The following is a 13,854-nucleotide window of genomic DNA, read 5'->3' as shown; positions in this document are numbered from 1 at the left end:
ACAGTGTAGGGTGACAGTTGGTTAATGGCTGTGGCTTGCTGCTTCAGAATCCAAGGCCATTATAAATCAGGAATGGCAAATCACCTCTACTGTCATTTTAGTAGTGACATCAAATTAGGTAATACTTAATTAAACCCAAGGGCAAGTTGATTAAAATGCTCACGAGGCCGTGACCCATGGAGAGAAGTGTTAAAGTTAGGTGAGTCCATAAAGCCAACCTTGCCGGTGACCTTGAGCTGAGCTGACTGGTGTCCCCTCTACTTGGAAAAGCAACATAGGAGAAGGAAGACTTCTTTCAGTAGCTTGTGGTTTCAAAAGTGTCACTCCACAGTCCCCAGCTCTGTTAATTCTGGGCCCACAGTAACCCTGCTGGTAGAAGCATGTGGCAGAAGCCACTTAGCTCAAGGCAAGCAGGAAGGAGCCAGGGAGGAAGAAAGGGTCCAGGGAGCAGACCGAACTTTCCAAGGTATCCCTCCTTTCACTGAATACTTCTTCCCACCATCTGCTGAAACAGTGCCGTCCGTGTGGGACTGCGGATTCAACCCGCAAGTTCATGGTGATATGCCATATTCAAACCGTAACATACTCTCTCAAACAAACCCTAGTGCTTCCCACAGTCAGTACTATTGCTTCCTCAGAAACGCTGGGTCCCTAATATTACCCTCCTGCCCTCAGCTGGGGAAGGGTCCTGTTTCCAGGTTAAAAATCTCCACTCTGTGTGCCCCCCACTGCACCCTTGGCTGGCCAGCTGTGGATTGGATTATGGGTGAGCCAGCGATGAGTTCCCAGCTAACAGTTTACCTGGACCTGAGCCTCAGAGGCTGGGAACCTGGACTCTTCCCAGAACCTCAAGAGGGGACACACACAAGTGCATTGTTTCATTCTGCACTGCCCTCTGTGGCTTAAAATCCTCCTCTCCATAGGAAAGAAACATTTTACTCACTACCCCTGTGCTCCCCAGGCCATAGACAAAGATAGACTGTGTTCTGTTTCCAGGTCCTGGCAGGGTCCTGAGGGCCTTTTCTGCTCAAGGTCTTGTGTCCTTGATGGACAGCTTGAAACACGGCTCTTATATCAGACAAACAAGGGCAGGACAGAGGGCTGGCTTCCTTATAGAAACCTTTGCTGGTAAAATTGGAACTCTGGGAACTGGGGATGTAGCTCAGTTGGTAGAATGCTTGTTGAGTATCTTGACGCCCTGGGTTCATCCCCAGCACCATATAAACTGGGTGTGGTGCACACAGATGATCCCAGCACCCAGGATCTGGAGGAGGAAGGTCAGAAGCTGGAAGCCATACTATGCTACATTACAAGTTTAGGGCCAGCCTGGGCTAAATGAGACCCTCTCTCAAAGAACAAACATGCACTCCTATATCTATATATGTGGTGGTGTTCTCTCTCTCTCTCTCTCTCTTTCTGTCTCTGTCTCTCTGTCTCTCTCTCTCTCTCTCTTTTTCTCTCTCTGACCTCCCCACCACCACCACATAGGTTAGATTGGCCTCAAATTCACGGAGGCCCACCTGCTTGCCTCTGTTTCCCGAGTTCTGGGATTCACTGCACACATTGCCATGCCCAGCCTTGACATATCATTTCTTTCTTTTTTTTTAAATATTTATTTATTATCTATAAGTACACTATAGCTGTCTTCAGACATTCCAGAAAAGAGAGTCAGACCTTGTTACAGATGGTCGTGAGCCACCATATGGTTGCTGGGATTTGAACTCATGACCTTCGAAAGAGCAGTCGGTGCTCTTACCCACTGAGCCATCTCACCAGCCCCGACATATCATTTCTTAAATGAGCAATCCTTTTAACTCCAGGACACCAAAATATAAAATGTTCAAAAATTGAAGTCTGTTAAAAGTATATTATTTATATCAAAACAAAAAAAATTATACCTTTCCTTTATTAAGAAAAAAAAACTTTGTGATGCTGAGGATTGAAGGAAGCCAGGGCCTTGCTCATGCTGGGTAAGTGCTCTACCACCAAGCCGTGACTCCAGTCCTTTGGTCAGACCTCCATTTAGATATAAGATAAAGTAATTGAAAATATCTAAGTGCGTCCGAAAGTGTCTCACTTGAAAACAAGATGAACCCCAGCGTAGATTTTGAAAGGATTATAGGTGCATTTGCTGGAGTGCATGCTGTTTCTCATGCCCCAGGCCATGCTATGACTGCCCAGCTCTGCTGGCTGCACCTCTGCGAAGGAGACTTCTTGCCAGGTGTGCTGCTGCTGCACCCTGTGACCCAGTCCTAGGATATGAGAGGCCAAGGCAGCCTGGCCCAGATAGTCACATCATCTCTCGGCTCACCACAGTCTCCCCTGGGCCCAGCCCAGCAGGCTTGGAGCAGATACCATTCATTCAGTCTTCATTCTGAGAACATGGAAGGCTGATCATTGCTCCTCCGGTAGATGAGGCACCACTGTGCCATGGAGGAGGAATTGCTGATAGGTAGGGCTTTGCCTAGTGACAAAGACAGCATAAACCACCAAAATATCCTGGTGCCTAGTCCAAAGTCCAAAGTTTGTGTCCCATCTCCATGACTCTCACTCCTCATCTCACAAATATCTCTAGGTTGGTGGGCTGTCCGCTGGCTTGTTAACATCCTCTGTCCTCAGTGTCGCTGTCAGGGACTTTTCCTTCTGATGCTTTTCTTGGCAATTGTGTTCCTTCTGGCTTTCGGATGTAAACACATCATTTGACTCCATAAGCCTGGGACCTTTTCCAGACTCTGACATGCTGCTCTTTGCTGTGAGGGATTTTGAAGCCTGCTGCACACAGGGGCCAGAGGTCGCTGCAGAGACGACAGCTGTTCCTATCTCCATCCATGTTCTCAGTGTCCAGACACTGTTTGTGTCCAAAACACTCCACAAGTGAGAAGCTTGTTTTGAGCAAATAGACCTGCTCACAGAGGGTCAGAGCCGGCCATGGGCCACCATTTCACCTGCTGAAAGGGCAGAAAAGACCTGAGTCTTGCTAGGACCACTTAGCAACTTTGTTGAGTGACACACCTCTGGGGAAGGCTTTGAGAACGAGTGATAGAGTAGTAGCCTGTGGCATTCCAATTAATACAAAGATCCCCTTTTTCCTGTATTGTGGGACCACAGTGTCATCTAAATATTGGCTTTTCCCTGGCTATCAGACCACATTTATTGGAAGGGGCTCAGGGCAGGCAAGAACTATATCAACTGAGATACACTCCCCCCACACTCCCCAGAACACTTAGGATCCCTCCCTAATCAACTATTCTCTCTCTCTCTTATTTCTTTTTCTTTTCTTCCCTCCTTTCTTTGTAGGCTTATGTTAACTTTTCAGCATTGTGACTTGTAGGAAATACTAGATTTTATTGGGCATTTTCTCCCATGTGCAAGAGACGCCATTCATACTCACCCTCTACCACGTCCTAGTGTTGGCTTCTCTTCTCCTTCCGGTCTCACTCCTTCCCAGATGGTCTCACTTTACCTTAATATCTTTATTTTAAAATCTGGAGTCCATGTCTGAGAGAAAATGTGTGGCTTATTTCACTTACATGATCTCTGTTTTTGTGCCTTTTCCTGAAAATGACATAATTTCATTCTTCATGACTGAATCATACTCTGTTGAGTATATATCATATTTTTCTTTATCCATTCACCCACTGAAAGGGGCCCGGGCAGACTCCGTAACTCATATTTATTTATTTGAACTCCTGATCTTCCTGCCTCTACCTTTCAAGTTCTGGGTTTACAGGTGTTCTTGGCTGTTCCTAGTAGCGCTTCAGTGAACATGGGTATCATGTGCTGACTTAGAGTCTGTCTGATATTTATCTCAGGAATGGTAGAGTTGGATCATGCAGTACTTACTTTTTATTTTAGTTTTTTTTTTTTTTTTGAATCTTTATGCTCTTTTCTCTACTGGCTAGACTAACCTACATTCCCACCCCCACCCTAACACACACCTTCATAAGCATTTGTTGTTTGTTTTCTTTTTCTCATTAGTTTATTTATTCACTTTACATCCAAGTATGCATCCCTCCTCCGCCTAGTCCCTCCTCCCACTGCTCCTTCCCCCATTCCCTCCTCCCCTTTTCCTCTGAGAAGCCAGAGGCTCCCCTGGTATCACTTCACCCTGGCACATCAAGTCACTGCAGGGCTAGGTCTGTCCTCTCCCACCAAAGCCAGGCAAGGCAGCCTGGTTAGGGGGAGGGGATTCACAGACATGCAACAGATTCAGGGACAGCCCACACACCAGTTTTGGGGGACCCACATGAAGACCAAGTGGCACACCTGTCACATCTGTGCAGGAGGCTGTTGTTTGTCTCCTTGGTGGTGACTGTTTTGGCAGGGATGAGATGGAGTCTCAGAATAGTGGTGACTTGCGTTTTCTCAGTTGCTGAGGATGGTGAGTGTTTCTTTCATAGATGGGCCGTTTATACTTGCTTCTCTGACAACAGACTCATAAATTCATCTGTCTACCTATTGGATGGATTATTCTCTTGATGTCTCATATTGTAGCCTTTTTATGCATTCTGGCTGTAACTCTTCTGTCTGATGAATAGCCAACAAAGGTTGTCTCCCATTCTGTCTCATTCTTGCCAAGCCCTTTCAGAAAAATACACTTTGAAGTGTTTCCCTATATTTTCCTCTGGCAGTTTCAGGTGATACATGAAGGCCTTTGATCCTTGGGAAATGTTTGGATAAAATAGTGGTGTTGATATATATAAGATACACAGAGGGCCATTTGCCCATTTCAAGTGAATGCGTGGAGCAGCTTGCAGAAGATTTCATTGACACCTCTGGCCTACAATTTTAGAGCATCGTTATCACCCACAGCTTAAACCCCCACAAATCATAGCCACTTAGCCACTGTACCCCAGCCCTGTCTCCTCTTCACTGCTCACTGACCAGGGATACCTGGGCAGCCACCAACTGTCTTCCACCGGGCTTCACATCACTGAGATCATGAGGAGTAGAATTTTGGTTTTTTTGCTTTTTCTTTTCTCAGCTTCTTTTGCTTTGTGTGGTGTTTCTGGGTTCATCTGTGCTTATATCATGTGTTAGGGGCCTATTGTTTTCTAACAGAAAAGCTTTTTTACATTTATTTATGTATTTATTATTTAGGGGAAGGGGCACCATAACATGTATGTAGAGGTCCAAGGACAACTTTCCGGAGTCAGTTCTCTCTTTTTACCATGAGTCAGTCCCAGGGATTGAACCCAGGGTGTCAGGCTTTGTGGCAGGCACCTTTACTCACTGAGCCCTCTTACTGACCCAGTCCATTCCTTTTTATAGTTTGCCTAAACCATTCTGTTGTAAGGATATCACGTTGTATTTTTGGTTCGTGGACATTTGAGTTGTTCCTGTCCTGATTATTTTTGAGAATTCTTTGAGAGAGAGAGAGAGAGAGAGAGAGTGTGTGTGTGTGTGTGTGTGTGTGTGTGTGTGTGTGTGTGTAAATACCCTAGTTTCTTTGGCCCACAAGTCAGGAAGGAAATTGCTGGTCCCTGGTAGAGGGACCACTCTTTCTGAAGTGCTTTCTCCTTGGTCAGTCCTGGGAAAACTGAGGCTGGAGAAGTGACTGGACTTCTTTCAGAACTGAACAGTACTCTGGGCTCAGAAGTGGCAGAGTTACAGTTTGAGTTCCAGGGACTCCAGGCACAAACCCCATGTATGACGGGGAAGCTGGCTATTGGTGATGCGGGTACCAGGACCTGGTTCCCATCAGGGCCCATCACTGGTTCACTGGTCTTTGTGGCTCACCTAACTCCTCTCCCCTTACAGGGTGCCTCAGCCAACTGGTGGAACCATCGACATTTCCAACACCATGCCAAGCCCAACATCTTCCACAAGGACCCGGACATAAAGAGCCTGCATGTGTTTGTCCTTGGCGAGTGGCAGCCCCTTGAGGTATGAATCGTGTTGATTAGGAGGTGTCCTGGGAGGAGGGAAGGAGTCCTGTAGGCTCAGCATTCCACTGGGATGTCAGCACCTTCTGCCACCCAGAAGAACCCTTTCCTAGTCATCTCAGGTTATCCCAGCTGCAATCTACATAGAGTGCCTTTCCTCCAGAGCACTGGACACAGCCTCTGAGCCTCTCAGCACGTCCCTCCGGCCCACAGGAAAGTGGGTCAAATGTTTCAGGAAGGCAAAATTCTAGGCCTCCAGGATAGGTCTAGTGGGCCAGCTCATGTGCAGGAAGCTTTATCTGGAGAACAGCAGCCTGTTTAAGCAGATGAGAAAGCAAGGCTCGAACAGACAGGAAGTGATAGTATGAAGGTCTGGTCATTTATCAGTTAGGCCAGGACAAGCCTTCAGATCTTTGGCTGCTAGGACACTTCCTTCTATTTACCCACACTTACCTTAGTATCATTTTACTTTTTATTATAAGTATAGGACCTACTTGGTACAAACATTGAAGCAGTATAGAAATATATATTTAGTGTCTTAACTCCATCACCTCTCAGCATCAGGTTTATGGACCCAAGAGTAACCACTGTTAATGAGACGCCAGATAGCTTTGTAAGTGCCTGCCGCTAAGCCTTGACTTCAGCCCTCAATACCTTCTGTTTGCAAGTGAACATGCATATATCATGTTTTTAAAAAACAAAACAAAAACACTAGAAATGAAGCACACCTTCTATTCTGCAGCTCTCTGCTTCTCTTAATGCAGACCTTGTTCCACAAGTCCCGGAAGATTGAGTCATCTTCTTGGGGACTGTATAGTATTGTATTCCACCTGTTTGTGTCTTACAGCATGACATTATTTCATTTGACAGTGCTACTGATTTTAATTTCCCTCTTTGGGGGAAATGTTGGGTTCAGACTCAGTGCCTGTCACATGGTAAGCACATGTTCTACCACTGAGCCCGTCACTCTTCCCCTGTGATGCTCCATACCATCACTTAGTAAAAGTACACGCAGCCAGGCATGGTAATAGGACATAGAGGCAGGAGGATTTCAAATTCTAACTTAACTTGGGTCTAGATAATGAGATTCTTTTCAAAGTCAAATGTCAAAAAAAACAAAATAAAGGACCAAGCAGGGTGGCTGCCAGGGCTGATAATCTGAGTTTCATCCCTAAGACCCACATGATGATGCAAGGAAAGAAGCAAACCCCCTAAATTATTCTCCGACCTCTGCACATGCACTGTGCACCGTGACACACACACACACAAATGAGGGGTTAAAGAATATTCATTTTAAAAAATACTAATTTAAAAAATATATAGTATGGCTGCAGAGGCGGCTCAGAACTTAAGAATACTGGCCTCTCTTTTAGAGGGCCCCGGTTTGATTCTCGGCGCCTGCACATGGCAGCTCACAACCATTGGCAGCTCTAGTCCCAGAGGGTCCAACACCCTCTCTGGGCTCTCCAGGCATTGGAGTAGTGCACAGGCACACACACAGGCAAAAAAAAAAAAAAAAAAATCTAAACACATTAGATTAATCAATCAATCAATAAACAAACAACTCAAATAAAGCACCCTCATTGCATTTAAAGAATGTGCTCAGTCCAGGCATGGTTGTATATGTCTCTAATCTCAGACATCAGGACACTGAGAAGAATTACTGTGAATTTGACGCCAGCCTGGTCTGCATAACAAGATATTGTCTTTTAAAGAGGCTATGGGGGAATGACTCTATACTTTTTAAAAATTAGAGTCTTTATATTAAGGTTTAATTTATAAAAAGGAAGAGAAAAAAGCTACGTGTGTGTGTGTGTATGTGTGTGTGTGCGCACGCGAGTACGCGCATTGGATAGAGATAATGTACTGAGGATGAACACAAGACAAGCTGTAGATGTAGCTCGGTGGCAAAGTCCTTGCGCAGCATGCTCAAGGCCTTGGGTTCAATGCCAGTATCGTGAAGGAAAATTACAGCGCTGGGCAGAGCAGAGCCCTCAACAAGCAGATATGGGAGAATACAAACTTACTCTCAGTCAACAGGGTCATAGAAAGAGTACCCTAGCTGTGTTGGCATCCAAGGCTTATGACATAGACAAAAGAGAGTCTGTCCCCCTCAATTCTGGTTTGCAGCCCTGTCTGATCCAAGGTGCACAGGACCTCAGCCACAGTTCTGAGCTTTGGCTAGGCAGGGATTTTATTTTCTGCCCAACACCTGTCTGTTTCTCTTCTGGGAAATGGCTTGTTAGCTTCGGTTAGAAGTGTTTGGATAGTAGAGTTGATTACTTAGAAGTCTTTTGTTAGCGAGGACAAAGACTTCCTTAATGCCTGTAGTAAAGCTGTTGGTTCTCACCACACAGCCCTGAGTTTCTAACAAGTAAAGGAAAGCCAGGATTCCCAGATCTGTAGACCAGCTGCACAGTAGCTGATGAATTCTGTCCCATCCCACTTCACCAATGCTGAGATGCTGGCTTTTGGAGGGAGATTGTGGGAGGTTGCTGATCCAAATGGCAGTGGCATTTGAAGATGGCGGCTAGCATCACCATAGAAAGTCTCTCTCGGGCATTCAGGTGATCACAAGAGAAACCCCATGTTTCCTAGGTCTCTGGTTTAACTTTGTATAAGTGCCCAAGAGTCCATGCTGGCTGAAAGGAGCCCTGGTCTCTACTTGAAGTGACAGTCCAGCCCATCTCAAGAGAGCCCCAATCATCCCAACAGCTATGACTCAAGGGCTTGAGCCTCCATTCCAGGCTCCAGAATTGATTCCTGACAAGGCCTACATCTCAGTGTAGATGACCAGAGCAGACCAGCCACAAGGACATTTGACTCACAGAAATGTTAAGAGCAGACTTCCACCATCTGATCATATTTATGATTTCTGGGAGGGTGTTCTGAGTTTGTTTTATGTGACAGTATGCATTCAGTTTCTTTTCGGTTTAGCAAAGTTCTCCATACAGAGTGTTTTCAGTGTTTTATGGCTTCACACCTCAGCTTTTAACCTGGGGTGGGGGTGGGGAGGTTTTTACACAGATGCATTTAATTGGCATGTGGTTCATGTGTTCGGGTATGGGCCCCAGCATGAGGTCAGAGGACTACTTGTAGGAGTCTGTTCTGTTCTCCTATTGCATGGGTTCTGGGGATGTAACTGAAGTTATCAGTCCTCGCAGCAACTTCCTTTAGCCTCTGAGCCATCTCAGTGGCCCTCAGTTTGTAATTTTTCCCCAGTAGGATTTGGGGTGTGAAGCAGTCTGCTTTTACATTCTCTGGAGTCGGCCAGTGCCCTCAACCACTAAGGGGCTTCATTGTCCTTCCCAAACAGTAGCTTGAGCTCTCTTGTACCCCAGCATCTGCTCTAGACTGTTGATCCTCTCTCAGGAGGCAGGCTGTGCGGTCTGGACAGAGCTTTCTGCTGTGCTTAGTACTTCATGCATGCTCCTCTTTCAGATGTGCATGTTGCCTTTCAATATCCAAGCTTCTCCAGTATTCAAGATGCAGTCGATGGCTGGCTCATTGTGTCTACGTAGAAGGCAATCAATCAACCATACTCTTACAGATAAGGAGGCCAATGTCTCTCTACTGGCACCACTGTGTTGTTTCTGCTTGGGGTCTCAGCCCTGGGTGGGAACTCTCAGCCTAGTTAAACTGTGGTGTGTGCAACAATCTTGTTTGCTTCCTCAGCCCTTTGCTATGTCGCTATCCTCAGAGTCTAGCCAGTGTGCTCCTAGAAGTGCTAGCAGCTTACCTGCCTGAGGGCTTCCTCCTCCACTCACATAGGAAACACTTTGCTTTCTCCTTATCTCCCTGTGTCTAGCAGACCTTCAGTCCCTACCACAGTTCCTAGGACATACGTGGCTCTCTTCGTGGAGACTTGGATGAGCATCTAGCATCCTGCCAGTGCCTGCTCAGGCCATGTGGCTCACTGCTCTGTATATGCCTTTGTGAGTTCCCAGACCATATATGCAACCAACCTTGTGGCAACTCCTGCCAAACTGCCCCTCAGCCCTAAACAGACAAAGGAGGCCCTTGTCACTCCTCAGACACTTCATTTCAGACCTGAAACACGACCTTGCCTGGGTCTGATGTATCATTTATTTTTCTTCTTGCTGCCACAAAATGCCTGACAAGTGATTTAAAGAAGGAAGGGTTTATTAGGACTTAGAGCTAAAGGCGATGCCCTCCATGGCAGTAGAGGAGGCATGGTTAAAGGCGATACCCTCCATGGCAGTAGGGGAGGTGTGGCGGTTGGGAGCTGGCCCGTCACTGCATCTGCAGTCGGGCACAGAGGTGGATGCTCAGCTCAGCTTTGCTCTGCTTGCTTTCTCCATTTTATCCAGCCTAGGACCCCAGCATGAGGAATAACACTGCCTACAGTTAGTGTAGGTCAGTCCACCTCACTCAACCTCATCTAGATAATCCCTCACCATGGAAACCAGAGGCTTGTTTCTTGGTGAGTCTAGGGAGCCTGCCAAGTTAATAGTCAGTAGTAACTGTCGCAGTGCCGTCTCTTAACGCCCAAACATACCCCTTTTTATGCTGCAACCCCCCTCCCCCTGCTTGTTCTTGTAGTCTCATGGCATCTCACAGGCAAAATGTGTTCAGTCCAACTTCAGCAGTTTCCATTGTCTTAACAGTTTCAATACTGTTCATAAGTATAAGCTCAGGAGCTGGTTAAAATGGACTGTTGCTCTTCCTGAAGACCTAGTTCCTAGATGAGTTCAGATCCTAGCCAGCCATGTTGGGCAGCTCACAGCTCTCTGTAACTCCAGCTCCAGAGGATCTGACACCCTCTTCTGGCCTCCATGGGTATCTTCACTTACACATGCGCACATATACACATAAATAGATATGAAAATGCATCCTTTCTAAAGTGTAAGTGCACTCGTCCCATCTGAGACTCAGGCCGCCTCTTCACTGTGAACACCTGTAACATCAAAGCCCAAGTTCCATGCTCCTAACATAAACCAGCACAGAGCAAATATCCACATCCCCAGAGGATGGGCACAGCGACAGGGCAGAATTGATACCCAGCATGGCAAACACCAAAATCTAAAGCTCCGTTGGTAGCATCTGGGGATTGTGACAGAATCGTCTGGGCTTGGAGGACTTAGGTAGCCTTGCCACTGCAGCAATGTTCCCTGGAAACCCCCCAGCCTCTCTCTTGAGCTGGCTCACCTTGTACATTCAGTTTCCCTCTGAGGGTATCACAGCCACAGTCACAGCCCCTGTCATAGCCACAGGCACAACCCCTGTGAACAGTCACAGCCCCTGTCACAGTCATAGTCATAAATAATCACAGCCCCTGTCACAGTCACAGCCCCTGTATTAGGTTGAGAGTCAGCTACAACCTTTTCTTTGTTTGAGCTGCACATTTCTAATCTCCCCCTCCCCCATCACTCTTTTTGCTCTAGATTTGGATAAGAACAGTAAGAACCGTGCCACAGACAGTCACCACTCTGCTTGAGACTTCCTCCACCAAACACATGAATTAATCCATTGTTTTTTTTAACTCAGCCTCACACAAGTTCTCAGAACACGGGCAGAATGTGTTCAGGTTCTTTGCCAGACGATCCCACAAGCAGCCTATAACCCAGTTACTTTAGGAGCCCTGCTTGTTCTGAAACCTCGTGAGCCATCCCTCCCACTCCTCACTCCTTTCAGCCTCCTCATCTTCCCAGCAGAACAGCCTAGTAAGCCCAGCTTACAGCAGTTCAGGGCTTCTTAAGCTTACAGATCCAAACTCCACATTCCTCCCAAAAGCCAGTCCACAGCATCACCAACCACCTGGTCAGGATTATGACACAATGGCTATACTTCTTGGTACTAATTTTATATATTAAGAACTTTTCACAGTGCTACAAAAGCAAAAACCTAACAAGAAGCCATTTAAGGAAGAAAGGATTTCTTCTGGCTTAGAGTTCCAGGGGAGTCATTTCACTATTGTAGAGAAGGCATGGCAGAGGAAACGGGAGACTGGCAGTCCTCATTGCTTACATAGTCATGAAGTGGAAATGAATGCTATGCTCAGTTTGCCTTCTGTTTTATATTCAGCCTAAGGGATGGTACCACCCACATGTAAGTGGGGTCTTCCACCTCAGTTAACCTAATCTAAATAATCTCTCACAGGCATACAGAGAAAGCTTATCTCCTAAGTGGTTCTAGATCTTGTCAAGTTGACAATCATTATTAACTACCACATATGGCCTGTGGCTGGTGAAGAAGCTAGTCACACTGGCTACCAGGGCTGGCAACACTTCCTGCCCACTGCTCTTGCCTGTTCCCCAGCCGTGGGCTTCAGCTGTCCCCGTTCAATGACAATTTTGTGGGTGCCACCATCTCCCTCTTGGGCTCTGGCTACAAGCCACACTTGACTAGTTGGTGAAGGTACCATTTGTCTTTCTGGCCCCCTCCCCTCTAATTGTGCTGTCTCCCAAACTTATTTCCTGGGTTAGACAGGAAAGGGGATGAGCAGTGGCCTCTGTTCCCCACACTTTGGCCTGGCAGCCCCCAGCTAGAAGGAAGAGTAACTTGCTGAGTGAGACCTGCACCCCAAGGAGTATTACGCATTCACCTCACTTACTCCTTATTTAACCTGAGAGGCAGAAGCTGTCATCAACATTTTGTAACTAGAACCACTAGGGCAGAAAGGAAATGACATACTCAAAGTCATGGTAGAACTACCATCCAGGCCACCAGCTTGCCAGCCCTTGGAAATATCTCTGTTGGTTAAGTCCAGCTTTCTGAAAAGAAGCCAAGTGTGCACCCTCCCAGCTCTGCATTCTAAAACACTTCTTCCATCCTTTCTTCAATCTCATGACTTAACAAGCTATTGGCCAAGTAAAACAAGCTTCAGTGTCATCAGAGGGCAAGGCCTAGTGTCGTCCCTAAGGCCAGGTAGTGCTTTGTGGGTATGCCTGTTTCTTTTCTCATTGCTTTGACTGAAAAGAAGCAACTTGGTGGAGGGAGAGTTTCTTTGGTTTACAGTTCAAGGGGAACCAGTCAGGAATCAGAGGGAGGGATAAAAGTTGGTGTTCACATTGCTTTCTTTTTTTTTATTATTTTTTATTTTTTTTTTTTATTTTAAGACCCTAAGCCATGTCATGGTGCCACCTGCATTTAAGGTGGATCTTCCAACCTCAATGAACACAATCTAGAATCACCCAGGAAGTTGACAATCAGTATTAACCATGCAAATGAGTTTTAGATAAGAGAGTTGGTACAGCCATACCCTAACACACCTCTCTGTAGCTGTCCTTCAGAGGATATTGAGTGGCCACACATGCAGTGTTATGTCAGCGCGTCATTTTGTGCATGAAGATGTAACTGGGATTGACATTCTGCTCACCATCCATCCAGTGGGAGTACACATCATACCTCCACTTTGCAGCAAGGAACTCAGAGGTCAGGGAGGTCAAGCAGTTTGGTTTAATGGAGAATTGTTTCCAGTGCTGAGTTCCTGTAACCCTAAGGTTGAGCATCCATAGGGGCTGGCACTGAGACCTGCCACTGCCTGGGGTGGCCTGACCATGTAGGTGGGTCAGTCTGGGATGCTGAAAAGCACATGTGGGAACCAACAATGCTTACCAACTGGAGGCAGCCCTACAGTCTCAGCCATCCTCCACAGTGATCATCAACCAGTGGAAACAATACTTGCGACAGAAACAGCCCTCAAATGGTCTCCCCTGACAACGCCCTCCAGTGGTCCTATAAGGGGGCCTTCTGACCTCTGCTGATCTGAAGATTCTTCTTGATGCTCAGACTCTGTCTTAGTTAGGGTCACTGTTGCTATGATGAAGCACCAGGACTAAAAGCAAGCTGGGGAGGAAAGGGTTTATTTGACTTAACTTCCACATCATAGTTCATCACTGAAAGAAATCAGGACAGGAATTCGACAGCACAAGAACCTGGGGCAGGAACTGAGGCACAGAGGCCACGAAGCAGTGCTGCTTACCAGCTTGCCCTTCGTGGCTTGCTC

General features: G+C 46.6%; 1 protein-coding gene across 1 annotated transcript in view; it reads left to right on the top strand.

The window, feature by feature from the left end:
* Fads2 (fatty acid desaturase 2) overlaps nt 1-13,854 on the top strand; it is a 38,414-nt gene that overhangs the window by 13,230 nt on the left and 11,330 nt on the right. The window contains exon 5 of the mRNA XM_021152362.2: nt 5,761-5,886. Coding sequence (XP_021008021.1) covers nt 5,761-5,886 — 126 coding nt within the window. The remainder of the gene's footprint in view (nt 1-5,760; nt 5,887-13,854) is intronic.

This window comes from Mus caroli, chromosome 19 (genome assembly GCF_900094665.2).
Source record: "Mus caroli chromosome 19, CAROLI_EIJ_v1.1, whole genome shotgun sequence".
NCBI lineage: Eukaryota > Metazoa > Chordata > Mammalia > Rodentia > Muridae > Mus > Mus caroli.
The sequence above is the reverse complement of the archived record's forward strand: the minus strand, read 5'-3'. Positions and strand labels throughout refer to the sequence as shown.